We start from the raw sequence: 17,824 nt of genomic DNA on the forward strand, positions 1-17,824 counted from the left end.
GGCATAGTCATGTTGGGCTGGAACGAGGAAGTGCAGTGGAGAGGGGAGGGACTGAGGGCGCAGCTCCATGGGGCTGCAGCCGCGGCGCTGCGACCTTCTGCACATGGAGCCGGGGACAGTTGGAAGAACTTCATACTGCAAACTCAAGGAATAGCAGGTACAGTGACTCCCACCGCGCGCTTCGCAGCTCCGCCGCACTCTACAGACCGAGCACAGGCACGAGGGCCCGGGTCCGAGAGCCGTCCGGCGCGCGAGCGTCGCTCTCTCTCTCTCTTTAGGGAACGCGCTGCACCTGACGGGAAAACGGTTTCGGTGCAGGTGCGCCTGCAGCATCCGATCCCGTCCCGGGCGCAACTTTCTGCTTCTGCAAATAGGAAAAGTCACTTTGGACTATTTTAGCATTAAATAAAAACAGAAATAAACACACTTTTTTTTTTCCTACAGCTTTTTTTTTTTTTTTTTTTTGGTTCCTACTTTGTCAGCCAGTAATTTAAAGGAAGTTGTCAGACTCTTCCCCATTTTCCATGAGCACTTTTTGTTTCTTTTGGGATCATCCTGACAAATTTATTCCCACTTATTTCATTTTTCCAGACACTGAATTCAGAGTTTTTCCTCGTTTCCCGGTGATCGGGCGCTGCAGGTTTTCCTGCCCGTTTAACGGTTTTTACGCAGCTGGAGCACCTGTTGCGACAGATGCGCGCTCCTCGCTGTGCGCACTCTCAGAAAAGAGTAAAATAAAGATTTTAAAGACAGAAATCTAACTTTTTCAACGAGGTATAAATTTATTCTGGGGAGTTTTTTTTTTCGGTGTGAATTGTGAAACAGTTTTTACCGCAGCTTCAACAGGAAACCAGCACTTCACTGCGACGCAACTCTTTATTTTTCTTCACATAAATCAATAATCGATGAATCAGATTTTTTTCCCCTCCTAAGTGTTTTGTTCCACCTGTTTAGAAACCTTCTCAGATGTCGTCCATTGAAGGCTAAACCGATCAAACTTTTTTTTTTTTTTTTTTTACGCCGCTGACTGTGAAGCAGAAAGTTTTTTCAGGAACGCCCAGATTAAAAAGAAAGAAAAACATATTGTAAAATTGGTTAACCAAAGTGTTTTTGTGTCGTTCTCTCCTTCTGGTTTAAACACAGAACAAAACTCAAAGTTCCTGCTTGAAAACCTGAATTTCCGCAAAATGAATGAGATGCCACTCTGTTATTTCACAAAATCTTTTTTTTTAACACACCATATGCATTTAATGACATCTATCTCTTGTTACAAAAATCTGAATTAAAGCTTAAAAATGCATTTTAAGTTAAAAATGTTTTCTTGAATCATTCAAGTAAAGGCAGTTACCTTTATTATTAATGCAGATTCACTCAGATCACACTAAATCCAACACCTGGCTTTAAAATAGCAGAAGACATCAGTTCGATTTCAGGCGGTAAATTCTATAGATGAACCCTGGTGCCTGCTCAAATAGGACTTTTTCATAGCTGAGTTGGTAAAAGAAATGCTGCAAATCTGTCTGCAGATACCTCATCTCTCTTGTCAGTAGAAACAGGAGGATGAAGGAGGAGGAGGAGGAGGAGGAGGAGGAGGGGAGCGGAGAAAGACAGACAGTTATTAAAATGATTGTACTGTCTGAATAGCAGAGAAGTGAAGTGTGTCAGATGCAAATGAAGGAAACTTCTCCTCGGTGCACCTTTTGCTCTCCCCCCCTCGCCCAGAAACACATCTGCTTACACCTCCGACCCGCTGCCGCCCTTACATTTCATGAATCACTGATGAGGATCTGCCAACAGAAAGGTGACCGTGCACCTCGCCGGAATCTCCTTTTCAGCCCTAATTGTTGGGAGAAGAGCCTCAGTGCTTCTTGTCAAGCAGGCCGGAGTGAAGAATTAGGATATTTCCATGAAGTGTCTCCGCTGCACAAACTTCCAGCGGCGGAGTGTGAGCAGAAAAGATCTTTAAATTAGAGAGAGGACGGCATTAGTGAGATTTACACCTGTATCATGTGAGGGGATCTGTAGGTTTTTATTGTTTTACTGGCCAATAATAGATATAGCAAGATTCATCTAAAATTTTAATGTTTAGAATTTGTTTGTTTGATGGAAAAAAACAGTTTTAATTTCCTTTCTCTCAGTATTCTCTTAAGATTTGTGTCAGATATTTGGATATTTCCAGTCTTAAATGTGCATTACACACACACACACACTCTCTCTCTCTCTCTCTCTCTCTCTCTCTCTCCTGGGTATCCAGACTTTGCTGGTGTGGTCCTCAGTATCTGTTAACGGTTTCTCATCTCCACCCTGCTCCCTGGTGTAACTCTGCACCAAAAGCTACTACTAGGCGCCTCACACACTCCCCACACCCCAACAGCAACACCCACACACACACACACACACACACACACACACACACACACACACACACACACACACACACACACACACACACACACACACACAAACAGGAGGAAGGCCCGTGAATTCTGTCAACCCACAAAGCCTCTTCCTGCCTCTCCTCACTCGACGCGCCGTTCCAGGCGCTCACTTCTCGCACGCCGTGTGTCAGAAGTCAGCTTCAATTTTACTGGCTGAAAGATCACACCTGCCCACAGTCTGAGCACTCATACCCATAGACAGTCACTCCACCGACACACACCCCCAGCCTGCTCTGTTTGATCACATCTTTAGCATATATTGTTCTGATGACTCGTCGAGGGGAAAGAAAAAAGTTTCTGGTTGTATTGTGTTTGACAAAAAACTGTTTTCCACCCTCACAGGTCAGCAGGTGGGACTGAAAATCTCACTTTCAGTCTGCAATTTGAAGGAACTTCCTAACTTTAAACAAAACTGAAAGTTTGTGTGCTTGTAATGGATTTTAAATTATGCTCTTCACAGGTAGAATTACTGTAGTCAAGTCTTCAGCATCATTTTTAAGGATTTATAAGAGAGTCGTCCAAAAATGATTGGAAATGTGATTTTCCTGCTCTGAGTTTAGCGGCGGAAAACTTCCAGTGCAGGATATCTGGCAGTTAATATCTGTATTTAGACTACCTGAGGAAAATAAGTCAAACAGAAAACAAAAAAACATTAAAGTGATGTGTGTAACGTGCTGGAAAAAAAAAAAGAAGCATGCAAATAGCAGCAGTTTGTGAAGCGAACTTCCTCAATATTCTCTCTGCACCTCACTTTCCACATGCCTACGCAAGTGGCTTGTGGTTGAACGTAGGAACTCTTCTTTTATGTCTTTTTTTTTGTTTTTTTTTTAGTTTCGTGCCGAAGCCCCCCGCCAACAACATCCGTGTTCCCCCCTCCCACCATGAGAACACCCCCTCCGCCCAGCGCCACATGCTGAACACGGCCTGTGTCGCAGAAACACGCTACGCCCTTGTGTTGCGCTGAACAAATCATCTGCACCAGTGACCTTTGCCCCCCCCCCCCCTCCTCCTCTTCCTCCTCTCGCGGTGGCGTCCTGGGCGTCTGCCGCCGCCGCCGAGCTCCTGACTCGACTCCGCAGAACGCGGCGCGTTGCGACAGAGCGGCCCGGCCGCTTCCCACTATTTGTTCCAAGTGTGTGGAGCCATCTGTCAGTGAAACAGGAAGGCCTAGGTTCCCCTTCTCCCTTGGGCTCGTTTCGCTATTTTCGGGAGCTTCACTTCTCCCCGTGCGGCTGCTTGGACTGGGCAGCCGCCCCGCCGGGGGCTCCTTGAAGTGGCGGCGCCGGGGCCGAGGCTGCCGGGCCCATCTGCCGCAGGCTGGAGGGCCATCCATTATTAATGGGGCCACGAGCATTGGTGACTCCTCAGATATTCAGCCCTGGCCGGAGGATCGCTTCTGGACGCCGCCGCCGCCTCTTGCCTAAAATAAATAAATAAGTAAAGAGAAGTTCTGCGTCCGTCGGCCTGCTTTACTCTTCCTTTTCTTTTTCTCAGCCCTTCCTGTTGCATTCGCTCCTCTGACTTCTTGCCCTCTTGTGGCAATCGACTTCTCAGCCTCCCAGTCTCACACACTTTCTCTCTCGTCTTCTTCTTCTTCTTCTCCCCCCTCTCTTTGTTTCTGATTGTGTCTGCGCCCGGTCCGCGGGCTCAGCGATGCATGCTCAGTAAATTAGAGAGAACACGAGCGCCGATCAGCTGGGCACGACGAGCGCCCGCATCCCCGCTGACCTGGGGCCAGTTAATTTTCTGCTTAATTTTGCGGCAGTCAGTTTGCATTTTTGGATGATTACGTGGCAGGAAATTAACAATAAATAACAAATGTGGTGTGAAAGCCCCGCTCCCGCCGCCGCCGCCGCCGCCGCGCCGGGCCTCATCAGCTGGAGCCTTCGCCGCTCCCCAACTTCGGCTCCTCTGTCAGACCCGTAATGAAAACGTCTGTGAGTCCCTGTAGCGGCGGGGCTCGCCGAGACCCGGCCCCCCCGGGGTGAAGGAGTCCGGCTGAGATTTACCCCCCCCCCCCCCCTGCTCCTCTGGGTTTTGATAATGTTGTTTCCTCGGCCTGCACTTGATTAAACCCAAACACAACTGTCTGTCTCCCATCTGCCCCCCCTCCCTTAGAGTACCTGCACCGCATGGAGACGGAGGAGGCCCAGGAAATGGCCCAGATGCCAGGTAAACGCTCGCCGGCGCGTGATTGAGCCGCACACTTCACAAAGTAGATACAATAGTCGGCCCCAGCGGGCTGGAGGTAATTACGCCTCCGCTGAGCGAGTCATGGTGGTGACTGACGGGTGTGTGTGTGTGTGTGTGTGTGTGACCCCCGCAGGCAGGGACAGCCCCCCCGCCAACGAAGCATCCGAGGAGGCCGAGGAGCCCATGGCGGTCCCCGAGGACCTGTCAGCCGGCTCCGCCCACCAGCAGAACAGCCGAGGGGACAAAGGTACGAGGCCGCGTCTCGCCGAGCGCGCCCGCAGCCGCCGACAAGCACACGCTAACGCGCCGGCGTGCGACCGCCCCGTCCCGTGAAGCAGCGAGCAGAACGTGTCCCCCCAAACAGGACGGCGTCCCCCCCCGGAGCGTCCAGATCAGACCCAGACCACTAAACGAGAGTCATGTCAGGATCACACGCAGAAAACAGCGTTTCTAGAACTGAATCCTGTCCTCATCCAGTGGGAGACATTTGCCGATCCGAATCCCTTGGAAAAATGAGTTTAAAGCTGCGCAGAGACACATGTAGGTCATTGGCAGGAAAGGTTAGAAAGAATCCCTTTGATCCATGGCATGTCATTAATAAGCCCAATCTTAAGGAATAGCTAATGTGGCCTTGATTCGAGTTTGTGAACATCGAGCCAGGGAATATCGCCGTGAAAAACACGGATGGAGCCGCCGAGGGGGCCGCAGGGCAGCCGAGAGCGAGAGAGAGAGAGGGGGAGAGAGAGAGAGAGAGAGGCTGGTCTCATACAGCAGGAGTTCAAAGGTCAGCCACAGCGCAGCTCTTTAACACTTTCAGCTCAGCGAGTGTTTAAAGGTTGATTAATGACAGCTTAAAAAAAAAAAAAAACACTCACATCCAACATAAAAGAGGAGTTTTTATCTGTTTAATGAAACTGATGGATTGGTAAACGGCTGCAGTTTCGGCTTTTTCACACGTATTGATTCAGAAACAACCGAGAAAGAGTTATTAAATGATAAAAGTGGAGTAATTACTGTTAATGCGTGTCTTTAAATGTTTAAACACACTATTACACATTACAAAAGGTGGAATTAGAGTGGAAAAAACAAAAGTATAATTACTTTATTGATCCCAGAGGGAAATTCCTTAAAAATGGGTTTAAGAATTAAAAAAAAAAAATCTTTTTATCATGACTAAAGAAAATGAAGAAAACTAAAACTGCTCGATGGCTCAAATTTGATAATCCTGCCGGTGATTCTCCATTTCTTCAGATCAGATAAGGCCAAAGATCAGCAGCACGCAGCTGAAAAATAAGATGTGAGAGGAAACAGAAATAGGATGTGTAAGAGTTTCCTAAGAAGAACTTGCCATCAGGCAGTTTCAACACTCCTGGAGATAAAGAGTTCAGGAACCGTGTCAAGCTCCGAGAGATCGGCACATCACTACCGCATAGGTCACACACCTGCACACACACACACACACACACACATGCGTCCCCGCTTCTGGCTGTCTGTGTGTGACTGTGTGTGTGTGTGTGTGTGTGTGTGTGTGTGTGTGTGTGTGTGTGTGTGTGTGTGTGTGTCCAGCCTGACATGCAGGGACCTCCTGAACGCGAAACAATTAAAACACCCGTAGAGCGGCGCGCCGTGCCGCCGAGAACACGACAGTAAGGAGAAAAGAGAGAAAAGTAAAAGAGAAGCAGCGAGAAAAGCTGATTATTCAGATGTTTATCTCTGACTGGCAGTAGGTGAAGTCTTTAAATAGGGCGCCGGTTGCAGTGGGGATGTCTGACTTTCTGGACTGCATGTGAGTTTCTGGTTCATTCCTCTTGCATGATCTCTCGTGTGTGTGTGTCTGTGTGTGTGTGTGTGTGTGTGTGTGTGTGTGTGTGTGTGTGTGTGTGTGTGTGTGTGTGTGTGTGTGTCTATATAGGGACAGAGAGAAAGAAGGGAAGTGCAAGTATCTGGTACATCTATGCATCGCTGCTTCAGTGATAACAGCCCGAAAGAGTTATAATTATCAGGCAGGATCATGTGCTGCTCAGTTCTCTTTCGTGAAAGAAAGAAAGAAAAAAAAAAAGAATTAGAAAAAAAATAAGGGGGACTAAATGTGGGACGTTTGGTTTGTCAGAACCACAAAACACAGGATGTTTGTCAGTGCGAGTGTGTTCCCACAGCCTGATCCTGAGCCTGCGTGTCAAAGTCAGCTCTGCTTTCCACCAAAAAAACAATAATCATAATTTCAGTTTGTTTGATGGTTTAAAGGAAAGCGAAGCATGAAGGTGAGATCGGAGTCACATGTTGACCTTCATGACATCCCAGCCCCCCGATTTCCATTTCACTTTCAGTGATTCAGAAGGAGCGTCTGCTATGAGAGGGAGGTAGCCAGTTCCCGAAAACATGGAGGCAAGTTTCTAGAGACGACAAAAAAAAAAAAAAAAAAAAAAAAGCTGTTAGCGAGGGGAAAGTCGAGGCTGATTCTGTTGTTCCTGCAAGTGGCGTTCGGCGCGTCGCTGGTGCGGTTTAACACATGCGGTTCCACTACCCTGAACACCGAGTTATTTTCAGGCAGTGAGAGCAGCCAGAGCGAGGCAGTAACAGGAACCTCCGCCGGGCTCCTGGCGGCTCCACGCCGAGCGGCTAACGCGTCTGCTGCTTCCTATCTGCCGGCGGCCTCCTCGTCTGCAGCCTCGCTCCGGCCCGCCGCGCCGCCTGCAGCGCGTGTCTGAATTCGGCCGAGCGCCGTGTTGTTTGTCTGCTCTGTGCGACACCTGCTTCCCAAAAAAATCAGGATGTGTGATCATGACAAACATGATAAAGTAAAAGCCTTCTTCCTACTCCCGATTTAGTCACAACTTCCCCATATCCATGAGAAGTGCAGCGTGCATGGTTCCCCTCTGACTGCTCCCCCGGCGCCTCGCCGCTCGAGCGCTAACCTGACCACAGCCGCTCCGTTTACGGCTTTTCGGTTTCCTGAACGCGTTCTGCAGCCTCCATCTTCAACTCACTTCACTTCTGGATCAGTTTCTGCATTTCCGTGTGCAGAGAAATGATGATAACAGTTAAATAAAGGACGATGAGACGGTCATCGGTCTGCAGGTATCAGTGTGAAAGCCTCAGGAAGCGGTGCAGAAGCCGCTGAATTCTGGCTGATGAAGGGTTAAATGAGCGGGATTAAAGTGGAGCAGGCGCTTTTCGAGTTTTACTTTCGAGCTCTGTGATATGCAAACGTAAAACACTTCATCAGTGGCCCTGAAGAAACCCCTTCCCTGGAATTTGCATTGACACGTACGTCCCAGTCTGTGTGTTCGTGACTAATCTGCAGTAAACTTGGCTCTGATCGGCCTCTGTCGTTGTGTTTGATACAAAAACAGTGCGAATCCGACTTTACAGTTTGACTCCATCAAAACCTTCAGTGACTCATCCGAGCAAACCTCAGTGAGAGCAGACCGAACCTAATCCGCCGCATGTGAAACAGATGACTGAACAGAAAGAACAAATGTCTGCTGCGCCTGTAAATGAGGTAGAGTTCCCCTGAAGTAACACATAATTAAACAGTAAATAGAATAAACTAGTTATAACTTTACTTGCAGATGGTGGATGAGGAGTTAAACTTGTAAACTGAACATCTGAAACAAAAGCGATGAAGAAATGGTTGAGATTTAGTGTAATTTTTTTGATTAAATGTCACTATAATAATGAAAACTCTGTGTTTTGAAGCTGCGAAACTCCCAGATTCATCGTCACACAGAGAATCGCCTCTAAGCACATGACCTGTTGACCTCTGGAGCCTAAAATGAGCTTGTGGACGTTTGTTAAACTGAACAGAAAAGCTTTGCCTGCACCACTTCACTCTCTCTCTCTCTCTCTCTCTTCTTTATCCCAAATCTCAACAAAAAAAAATCCAGCGGTTGGCCGGACGTGTTGTTTTTTAGACCAAACAAAAATAAAACAATGTGTGCAGACGGACGATCAAAGCAAGTGAATTCATTGTAATAGATGATGAGCCTGATATCGGAGCTCAGTCCTGCTTTTGATGGGAAACATGCTTTAAGAAAGGTTTTGCTTCCTCAGTGAAAACTCCTGCTGAAAATAAAATTAAAAAAAAAAAAAGGAGACAGTTTCAGTTACGGGCTGTTTTACAATTCCTTTCCCGTGCTTCCCTTTCTGTCACTTCTCCATAATTCTTGGTATTTCAGTTAGACGGGCCGTGTCTCGGAGCTTCCCCTTTTCCATAGATTCCTATGTTTCATGATTTCCACTTCTTCCTCTTCGGCTGTACAAACAGAGGTAAAGGCATGGGGAAATCGAGCTGCCACTGTGACATGCAAACCACACTTCTGTATCTGGCACTTCTCCGAAACCGACGCCGCTCGAGTTCTCTGGTGGGAAAAGAAGGAGCGGCCGCCTCGCTCGGCGGGACGCTTCTCTTTTCTGGTCAGGTCGGGAATAATGCGTCAGGACAGCGTTTAGCTTTTCTCTCTTAAAGAATAACCTTCGTTCACGGCTGAACAGCAATTTCTCACTTTAAAATGATGGAAACGCCGATAATCAGTTAATTAGTCTGTAAAAAGGGAGCATTCAATTGAGTGTGTGTGTGTGTGTGTGTGTGTGTGTGTGTGTGTGTGTGTGTGTGTGTGGCTCTCTGTCGCTCGTCCCCAGTTTCACGCCGCTTCCTGTCTCTCTGCTTCCTGTTTGTCTTGCCGTCATTTGTGTCACCGGCGTGCGATGGTGTGAGATGATGTGTGTGTTCCTCCGTCTCATGGCCGACGTCCTCAGAAAACAGCAGGCAGGCAGGCCCCTTCCACCTGCGCGTCCTCGTGAGCCTGCGAGGGAGAAACTCGAGTCTGGGTGAACAGAAAGAGGAAAAAAACAAAACAAAACAGCAACAACCATAAACAGAAACGCTTTAATGCAGTTGAGGAAAACATGATTTAAACCACTGACATTTAATGAACATTTAAAAAATTTGAAATATTCATAACATCCAACTAAAATCTGCTCTAAAATTATTTGAAAAAAACTCTTCTGATAATTTTCAACAATTTAATTCTCTCAATTTGTTTACCTCAAAATTCTTTTTTTATTTCTTTAATTATGAATAAACATAGAATTGTAGGTATTTTCCAGATATAATTACTTGTAATTTTTTACATTTGTTGCTCACAGCGTCTATTTTAATCAAAACACCTGGAAATAAACAATTACATGTACTAACAGATGAAAATGAAATGTACTGCTGTAGAATCAAATCACAGGCAGAACAGATAAATGTTTGACTTACATGGAATTTGCAGCTGAAGTGATGTTGTGTCCTGAGATATAAGTAAAAATACAGTGAGAAAAAAAAGTTTTAAACAGGGCTGCTTTTTTAACGACTGCTTTTACTTGTGATCTTTACACAACAGTTATTTTTTTTTTTAACTAGAACACGCTGCGCTGTGATCGAAGATCGGATGAATACTAACATACATTTCCATGTGTTATGTTACTGTCAGGAATCACAGGTTAGCATGTAACCTATAAAAGTGTAAAAGTGCAGCGTGTAGCAGGGGGACGAGGGGACGGGATTCACTGGGTAAACTGTCTGAATTACAGCACTGAACAGTCGGAGCGGCGTGAAGCCGGCGGCGGGTCGCTGACAGCTCTGCTCTGCTCTCATGTTATCAGCTGCCCATCTTTTGCCATCATGACAGAAGCCTGCTGGTGTTCTAAACCGTGGCCCCCCCACACCCTCCCTGCCCTCTTTTCCAGCCTGCAACATTAAAGTTGAGGCTCGCAGTGATGAGGACAATGGGCTGGCCTGTGACATGAATGGCGCGGAGGAGGAGGAGGAGGAGGAGTGCGCGGAAGACTTGCGCGTGGTCGATGCCTCGGGGGCCAAGGCGAACGGCTCACAGCCGAGCCCCGAAGCCAAGGCCTTCTCCTCGGCCGGCGGTATCCGGCTGCCCAACGGGAAGCTCAAGTGCGATATCTGCGGGATAGTTTGCATTGGCCCCAATGTGCTGATGGTGCACAAGCGCAGCCACACCGGTAAGACGTCTGCCGTGCTTCTTGCCCTTCCTTCTGCACCCATGTTCACTGTCAGCATGAGAGGACGGACGAGGGACAGATAGGTGTCTGCTCTGGCTCCTGCTCTTGTTTTTTTTTTTTTTTTTTTTTTTATTTTGCTAAGCTCTGTTCCAATTTTTTTTTTTTTATTTACATGAACACAAGCAGTAGAGGTACTTCTGTGCACTGGTGATAACACAAACGTCTCACGTCTGCAGTTGGTGGCCGGCCTGCGCTTGGCTGTGTGTGTGTGTGCGTGTGTGTGTGTGTGTGTGTGTGTGTGTGTGTGTGTGTACAGACTGGGGGGGTGGGGTCCCTCACACGAGAAGCCGAGGCACCGCTTCTACTCAATTCTGCTGGTTTCTCTGTAAAGATCAGCATGTAACACGGTTCTGCTGCTGTTGCAGCTCCGCTCCTGTCAGATTCTTGTATTTCTTTGCATGTTTCGTCACACTGATGATGGGCGAAGGTTAGGAGCTGCAATACACCGAGAAAACAAGCAAAAAAACTCAGATTCTCGTTGAATTATTGATTAGCTGAACTCTTGCAGGCCGATCAGGTGCAGATCCAAAACCGTGTGTGAAAATTAACATTCCTTATTGTTTATCCAAACCCCTGTGCATCAGAACGACCCCCAGGAGCTGACTGAGGTGTTAAAGCAGTTGGAGACAAACCCACACACAAACGTGAGACAGGAGGAAACAGAAAACACAGCTTTAGCTGAGAAACAGGACATCTGCTGCAATTAAATGGAATCTCCTGGCAAGTAACAATTATCTGGCCATTAAAAGTTTTTCAAAATTCAAAATTGATATTCTATTGTAATGGAGCCAAACCAGTGGTGGGGAACATTTGTGAAAAAGGCACTTAACTGTCGAGCTTTAGAAACTAATGAAACTCAAAATGGAAGAAAGGAACACTGCACTAATGTAAATGCAAGAGAAAGTACAATAAAAGATATAATGAAGTGCCTCCTATTTAAATAGAAAATACTCTGTGGTGAGTCTTTGCTCCTGAAATGCATTTTTAATGAATTTCCCTTTTTATATATTTTTGCTGCTTCACTGGTGACTCTTATTTTATGGGGGGCCTTTGAGAAAGAGAGAGAGAGAGAGAGAGAGAGGGAGAGAGAGAGAGAGAGAGAAAAAAAAGCCATATTAAAACGTTCTCACAGAATGCCACAACACTCGGAGAGGCTGGATATTGGTTTATTCCAGAAGCGCTGATCAGGAAGACTGGCTCTCAACACAAAGTGTTTCCTTCGCTTTATTCAAATGAGGCTGAATTTGCATTGTGATGTGCCGCTCTTATTTTAGAGACGAAGAAGAGGAAAAAATGAGATTTTCAGATCAAATTGACCTAGGCAATGGTGCATTACGGAACTGGCAGGCTGAGTCTGAAAGGCTCTTGTTCGATCAGAGCGCCAGAAGTCTGTGGGGCAGGGGGGGTGAGATGGAGCGGTGGGGGGGCGGTGGGGGGGGGGGGGGGGTGGAGGGTGGGGGTGCGTGGAGAGATGGAGTGTCACTCTGCCGTGAAACCCTCCCACCGCCTGCTGGATGGCTCTCTGCCCCGGAGACGCTCCATCATCCGGCTTGTATTGGCGCTCGGCGCGCTTGTAGTGCAGTGACCCCGCTCCTCCACAGAGTGCACACACACTCACACACACTCACACTCACACACACACACACACACACACACACACTCACTCTGTGTGATTGTTGTCAGTGCAGGGACCAAACGCAGTCAGCTTAAGTGAAGAAAAACCTCAAGATATGTCAAACTTCCTGATCAGATGCATAACAAACCGGCTACTACATGCTCACTTCTTTGCGTGTGTGTGTGTGCGTGTGTGTGTATGTAAGTGTGTGTGCACGCACCGGTTGCAGTGATGCCTCTCCTCTGTGTGTGTGTTCTCAGGAGAGCGGCCGTTCCAGTGCAGCCAGTGCGGCGCCTCCTTCACCCAGAAGGGCAACCTGCTGCGCCACATCAAGCTGCACTCGGGGGAGAAGCCCTTCAAATGTCACCTGTGCAGCTACGCCTGCCGGCGGAGGGACGCCCTCACCGGCCATCTCCGCACGCACTCGGGTGAGCGCCGGCCGCGCACGGGGCCTCCTCGCTGCGCCGTGGAAGCCGCTGCACAGCCGGCTGCCGCGGTGCACGGAGGCAGACCTCAGGGCCATGTGAGGGGAAGTTGACAGGGTGTAGATATGGTGTCACTTTTGTTTTGTTTTGTTTTTTTTTCTCTTCTTTTTTTTTTTTTTTTTTTTTTGCAAAGGCTTTGCAGAAGTTTGTGTTAGTGAAATCTGGGTGTAAACAGGACGGTTGCAGAACAGAACAGCGAGTGGATTAACTGCAAGACTCCTCAGGGCCAGTTTTACCTTTAAATGAAGGATCACAGAAAAAAAAAAAAAAAAAAAACTGAACAAAAAAACTCAAGCATGTCTCAACATGTCTCTCAGTACTAGTGGTAATCAGAAGGATCAAATTCACATTTTTCATATTTAATCTTAGGATAATCCTCAATAAATGCTTTCTTTAATTTTTTTTCTTTGTAAAAACTCATAAATTTGTGTTATGTACATATATTTATATTAAATACCTAATAAATATAATTCACCTGTTTAATTTTTAATCTAATGTTTAATCTGGTGAAGGGAAGATCAAACCTTCTGTGTTGTACAACTTAAATTTTCTTCTTTTTTTAATGTTAGTGAGCACAATTCAAAGAAAGTCAGCCCCCATGATCAGAATTTTACTGTAAACTTCCTAAAAAAGGCTCCAAATGACGTCTTCAGGGTCGACAGGCTTCTAAGAAGTGAGACGAACGTCGACCCTCAGGCCTGTGAGCTTCTCTTCACTCTGACCACAAAACCAATAGAAATCACCAATATTAAAACATTATATATAAATATACAAAGTATATAGCAAATATAATTTTAGATATTAGAGTTTAATTTTACATTTGTTTTATTTTACTTTAATTCATTTAATTTGGTAAATTAAACATGAATTAAAAAAAAAATAATTGAAAAACTTTGCTTAAACTGACCAAATATTTGATAATGCTTTTAAAATTAGTAACAATTACACTGAGAAATTGTCATTTTCTTTATTTTCATTCGACAGTTTGAACTCTGTACTTTGACACGATTTCAGGAAATAAATAATTTTTCTATATTTTGCTGATGTTAAAAATATAACAGATAATCTGATTGCAGTTAGCAGGTTATCGCGATGCTCTGTGCAGGCAGAAAATAAAGCCTCATTTATTTGTTTTGTGAGCCTCATTTTAGGTCTGTTCTACTGTGGAAATGAAGACATTAAAGTTTTCAAGAAACACATTTAAATGTTCACTTGATTGAAAATGTAGTATGTGTGTTCTTTACTGTAACATCCAGTGTCGTCTACATATAATGACAGCGTAGTGCAGGGTGACTCTGATGCGAGGACTGTGTGGACTGTTACTGACAGCGAAGACGCCCGCCATCCGAACCGTCTTCTCCTGGATGTCAAAATGTCGCCGCTCGCTTCACGCCGCCGTGTGTTGCGTGCGTCTCTTGCAGTTGGAAAACCCCACAAGTGCGCTTACTGTGGGCGGAGCTACAAGCAGCGCAGCTCTCTGGAGGAGCACAAGGAGCGGTGCCACAACTACCTCCAGTGCATGGGGCTGCAGAACAGCATCTACGCAGGTCAGTGCCTCACCAGACGCACGCTTGGCTTCCGCCTCAAATCTGATGGCCTACTTTACCCTGGAGAGCAGGGCTGGAGACGCACACACAGCAGTGGAAACCCGCTTCAGTTACTGCCATACTGACATCTAGATGCAATACCAGTAGATCATTCCACGTGTCCTCACATGTGAGATTGTGTATTTGTCAGAGAAACACGCCCTCCTGTCGTCGGCGAGCGTGGAGAACGTGCCGTATTTCTAGAAGCGCGCTCGCTGCCACCAAACATGTGTGAACGAGGACAAACTCCCCTGTGACCCTGACTCTGAATTCTACTTCTCTGTCTTGCTTTCCAGTAGTAAAGGAAGAAAGCAACCAGAATGAGCAGAGGGAAGACTTAAGCCAGACGGGATCTGACAGAGCCTTGGTGCTAGACAGACTAGCGAATAATGTAGCTAAGCGTAAGAGCACTATGCCACAGAAGTTTGTGGGTAAGGGCTGAAATCTGCTTCCTTTGTGTGCTTTTGAGTGTGACTGCTACACATACGACTGCTGCACAGGTGGAGCTGTGATTAATCTGGTGTGTTCATCAGGTTCTGGTTCTGCACAATGCTGAGCAGGGACTGTGTGAGTGTGTGTGTGAGTGTGTGTGTGTGTGTGTGTGTGTGCGCGTGCATGTGTGTGTGTAAAAGTGACAGGATGTACGGGTGCGTCTGAAGAAAATAGGACATGATTGAAAAGTTTTTTGAAGTGTCTGCTAGTGCTGATTGTGGCCTCCAGCTCCCGGTGGGTGAAGGCTGCGAGCGAGCGTCACACGGCCCCTCTGTGTCTGTCTGGCCCCTCAGGAGACAAACGCCTGTCTGACCTCCCGTACGACGGCGGCGCCGGCGAGATGATCCAGCCCCACGTCATGGACCAGGCCATCAACAGCGCCATCAGCTACCTGGGGGCCGAGTCGCTGCGGCCCCTGGTGCAGACGTCCCCGGCCTCCTCCTCCGACGTGGCGCTGGGCTCCATGTTCCCCCTGCACAAGCCGGCGGCGGACGGCCACGCCGGGACGGGCATGTCGGCCAAAGACAGCGCCGCCGAGAACCTGCTGCTGCTCTCCAACTCCAAGTCGGCCTCCAGCGAGAAGGACGGCTCGCCCAGCCACAGCGGCCAGGACTCCACGGACACGGAGAGCAACAACGAGGACCGGTCCGGCGCGGCGGTGCCGGGCCTCATCTACCTGACCAACCACATCACGTCCGGGGTGCGGAACGGCGTGCTGCCGCTGGTCAAGGAGGAGCAGCAGAGGCAGTACGACGCCATCCGCGCCATGGAGATGGCCTCGGAGGGCTTCAAGGTGGTGGCGGCGGACGGCGAGCAGGTGAGGGCGTACCGCTGCGAGCACTGCCGCATCCTCTTCCTGGACCACGTCATGTACACCATCCACATGGGCTGCCACGGCTTCAGGGACCCCTTCGAGTGCAACCTGTGCGGCTACCGCAGCCAGGACCGCTACGAGTTCTCCTCCCACATAACGCGGGGCGAGCACCGCTACTGAGAAGCACGCCAGCAGGGTGGGACCGACGCCACACACACACACACACACACACACACACACACACACACACACTCACACACTCACACAATGTAAAATACACTGTAGATGTCTGTTGTGTTTTTATACAAGGCATGCATGTTTGTTGGCCACAGATAAATGTATACAACTACTAAAGCGCCATCCATCCTACGTTCTGATGCTCAAAAGTCGCCATTTTTCATCGAATGTGCCACCGTGTCCTTTTGTTTATGAACAACAACTTTTCTCTAGAGTTTGAAAATAAGCCCGTTGTAACATTGTATTATTGTATTAAATACAATCAGTAATGTAACAATCGATGTAGATATTAACCCCAGACACTCCTGACAACCTGCTCCTGTGTTTGTAATGACATGCATAGTATTTATGAGACATTTACACGCCTGTCTGTTTTTGTATTTATTACAGTGATCGATGTTTGTCCTCTAGAGTAGAAAAGGCTGCATCTCTTTGGTTTTTATGTTCTGTTTTTTTTAATATCTGACTGTACTAAATGTGTATGACGTGATCCATGACTGCTGCTGGAAGCTATTTTTAGTGTTATATCAGAGAAAGACGTTGGCCTGGATTTTTTTGTTTTTTGTTTTATACCTGACGGCCCTTTGACTCATAAAACGACTAAGAAATTCTCCTGAGTTGAAAAGCTTGCAAAAAAAATGAGGAAAAAAAATCAATAAAGGATATTTTATATATGCACAAAGAGTGAAGGGATGTTTTGTTTGGAGACGTTTCTGCTGCCACAAATTGTGCCACCACACTAAACACACACAAAGAGCCTGGGTTTAAAAAACTTTAAGAAATAAATCTGAAGACTCCAAAGGACAGAAGTGAAAAGCAAGTATTTATTGGCACTGTGCTCCTTTCTGTAGTAAACAAACTTTAGAGGAGCAATGAATGGATTTATTATAATGAAGGTATGAAGTTTCCATCAATCTGCAGTATCTACTGTTTATATATAAAAATATGGAGTTTGAAATTTTGCTATGTATCCAATAAATGCCGTTATGATGTTAGATAACTTCAATTAAATTTCAGTTCCAGCTGTTTCAGCAGTTTTAAGTCTTTTTTGCAATTTTGAGTGCATTCAGATGTTTTATATGTTTTCACTGTTTAAGCCATTTTATTTATATTTGCCATTTAAGCTGACTTGTATTTTTTTTTAAATCTTTTTTTTTTTTTTGCAAAATAGCATTTTGGGCAGTTTCAGTTATTTAAAAAGTATAGTCATTATGGCAGTGTCAATTCTCTGACACATTTTGGTTGTTTTTTTTCATTTTGTGATATGACCCAGAATTACGTGACGTAGTGCATCAGCAGCATCACCTGTAGCTACAGGCGATGTCCATGGGTTTAAATTCATTAATATTAATCTATAAGGATGAAAAAAGCAAGAGACGATACTGTAAATTACTTTCTGACAAAATGTCAAGAGGAGGAGGGAGATGGTTGGTCCGACACCAGCAGCTGAATCAGCAGACATGTGGACCAGCAGAGTCAGGACGATGTCGCTCATGAGTTTATCTGCTCACTCTGAGCCACGCTACACGCTACACGCTACATGCTACATGCTACATGCTAACCATTAATAAAGTCTGACTGATACACTCATTAACAGCGAGCCGGAGTGTGTGGCGGCACACAGTGAGCTCCGGCCTTGGTTCCACAGTCGCATATCGTTTGTTTATGAAGAATAAATTAGGATTTTTGGTATTTAATAAGTACTTCGGAGGAGTGGCGGCTGGTGGTGAAATTTGTTGGGGGTGGGGGCTAACAAATGCTTGGATAATACAGATTAAATAGTTAACAGAGCTGCAAAAGCAACATCAGCTATGATACACAGTTACATTAATTACAGGTACACTGTACTTTTTAGTGCTCTACATCAACTCTCTCTCTCTCTCTCTCTCTCT

At 46.5% G+C, this 17,824-nt stretch overlaps 1 protein-coding gene across 6 annotated transcripts; it reads left to right on the plus strand.

Annotated features, from left to right (window-relative positions):
* Positions 1-16,041, plus strand: ikzf1 (IKAROS family zinc finger 1 (Ikaros)). 6 transcript variants are annotated; one of them, XM_030106110.1, is made up of 8 exons: positions 1-157; positions 4,557-4,610; positions 4,765-4,878; positions 10,365-10,643; positions 12,579-12,746; positions 14,225-14,350; positions 14,686-14,820; positions 15,175-16,041. In XM_030106110.1, exons 1-8 carry the CDS (start codon positions 10-12, stop codon positions 15,873-15,875), a joined length of 1,725 nt encoding a protein of 574 aa, XP_029961970.1. In that variant the 5' UTR covers positions 1-9; the 3' UTR covers positions 15,876-16,041. The 6 variants fall into 6 exon arrangements, with proteins under 6 accessions (XP_029961970.1, XP_029961968.1, XP_029961969.1 ...); XM_030106108.1 differs by having other exon boundaries at positions 12-157; positions 14,689-14,820; XM_030106109.1 differs by lacking the exon at positions 14,686-14,820 and having other exon boundaries at positions 12-157.
* The last annotated feature ends 1,783 nt before the right edge of the window (positions 16,042-17,824 follow it).

Source organism: Salarias fasciatus, chromosome 13, assembly GCF_902148845.1.
Source record: "Salarias fasciatus chromosome 13, fSalaFa1.1, whole genome shotgun sequence".
Classification (NCBI taxonomy): Eukaryota; Metazoa; Chordata; class Actinopteri; order Blenniiformes; family Blenniidae; genus Salarias; species Salarias fasciatus.

Coding starts and splice junctions, on each gene's coding strand:
- ikzf1 (XM_030106110.1), top strand. CDS start 10: ATGTTGGGCTGGAACGAGGAAGTGCAGTGGAGAGGGGAGGGACTGAGG. Junction 14,351..14,685: donor GCAGAACAGCATCTACGCAG/GTCAGTGCCTCA, acceptor CTTGCTTTCCAG/TAGTAAAGGAAGAAAGCAAC. Junction 14,821..15,174: donor TATGCCACAGAAGTTTGTGG/GTAAGGGCTGAA, acceptor CTGGCCCCTCAG/GAGACAAACGCCTGTCTGAC.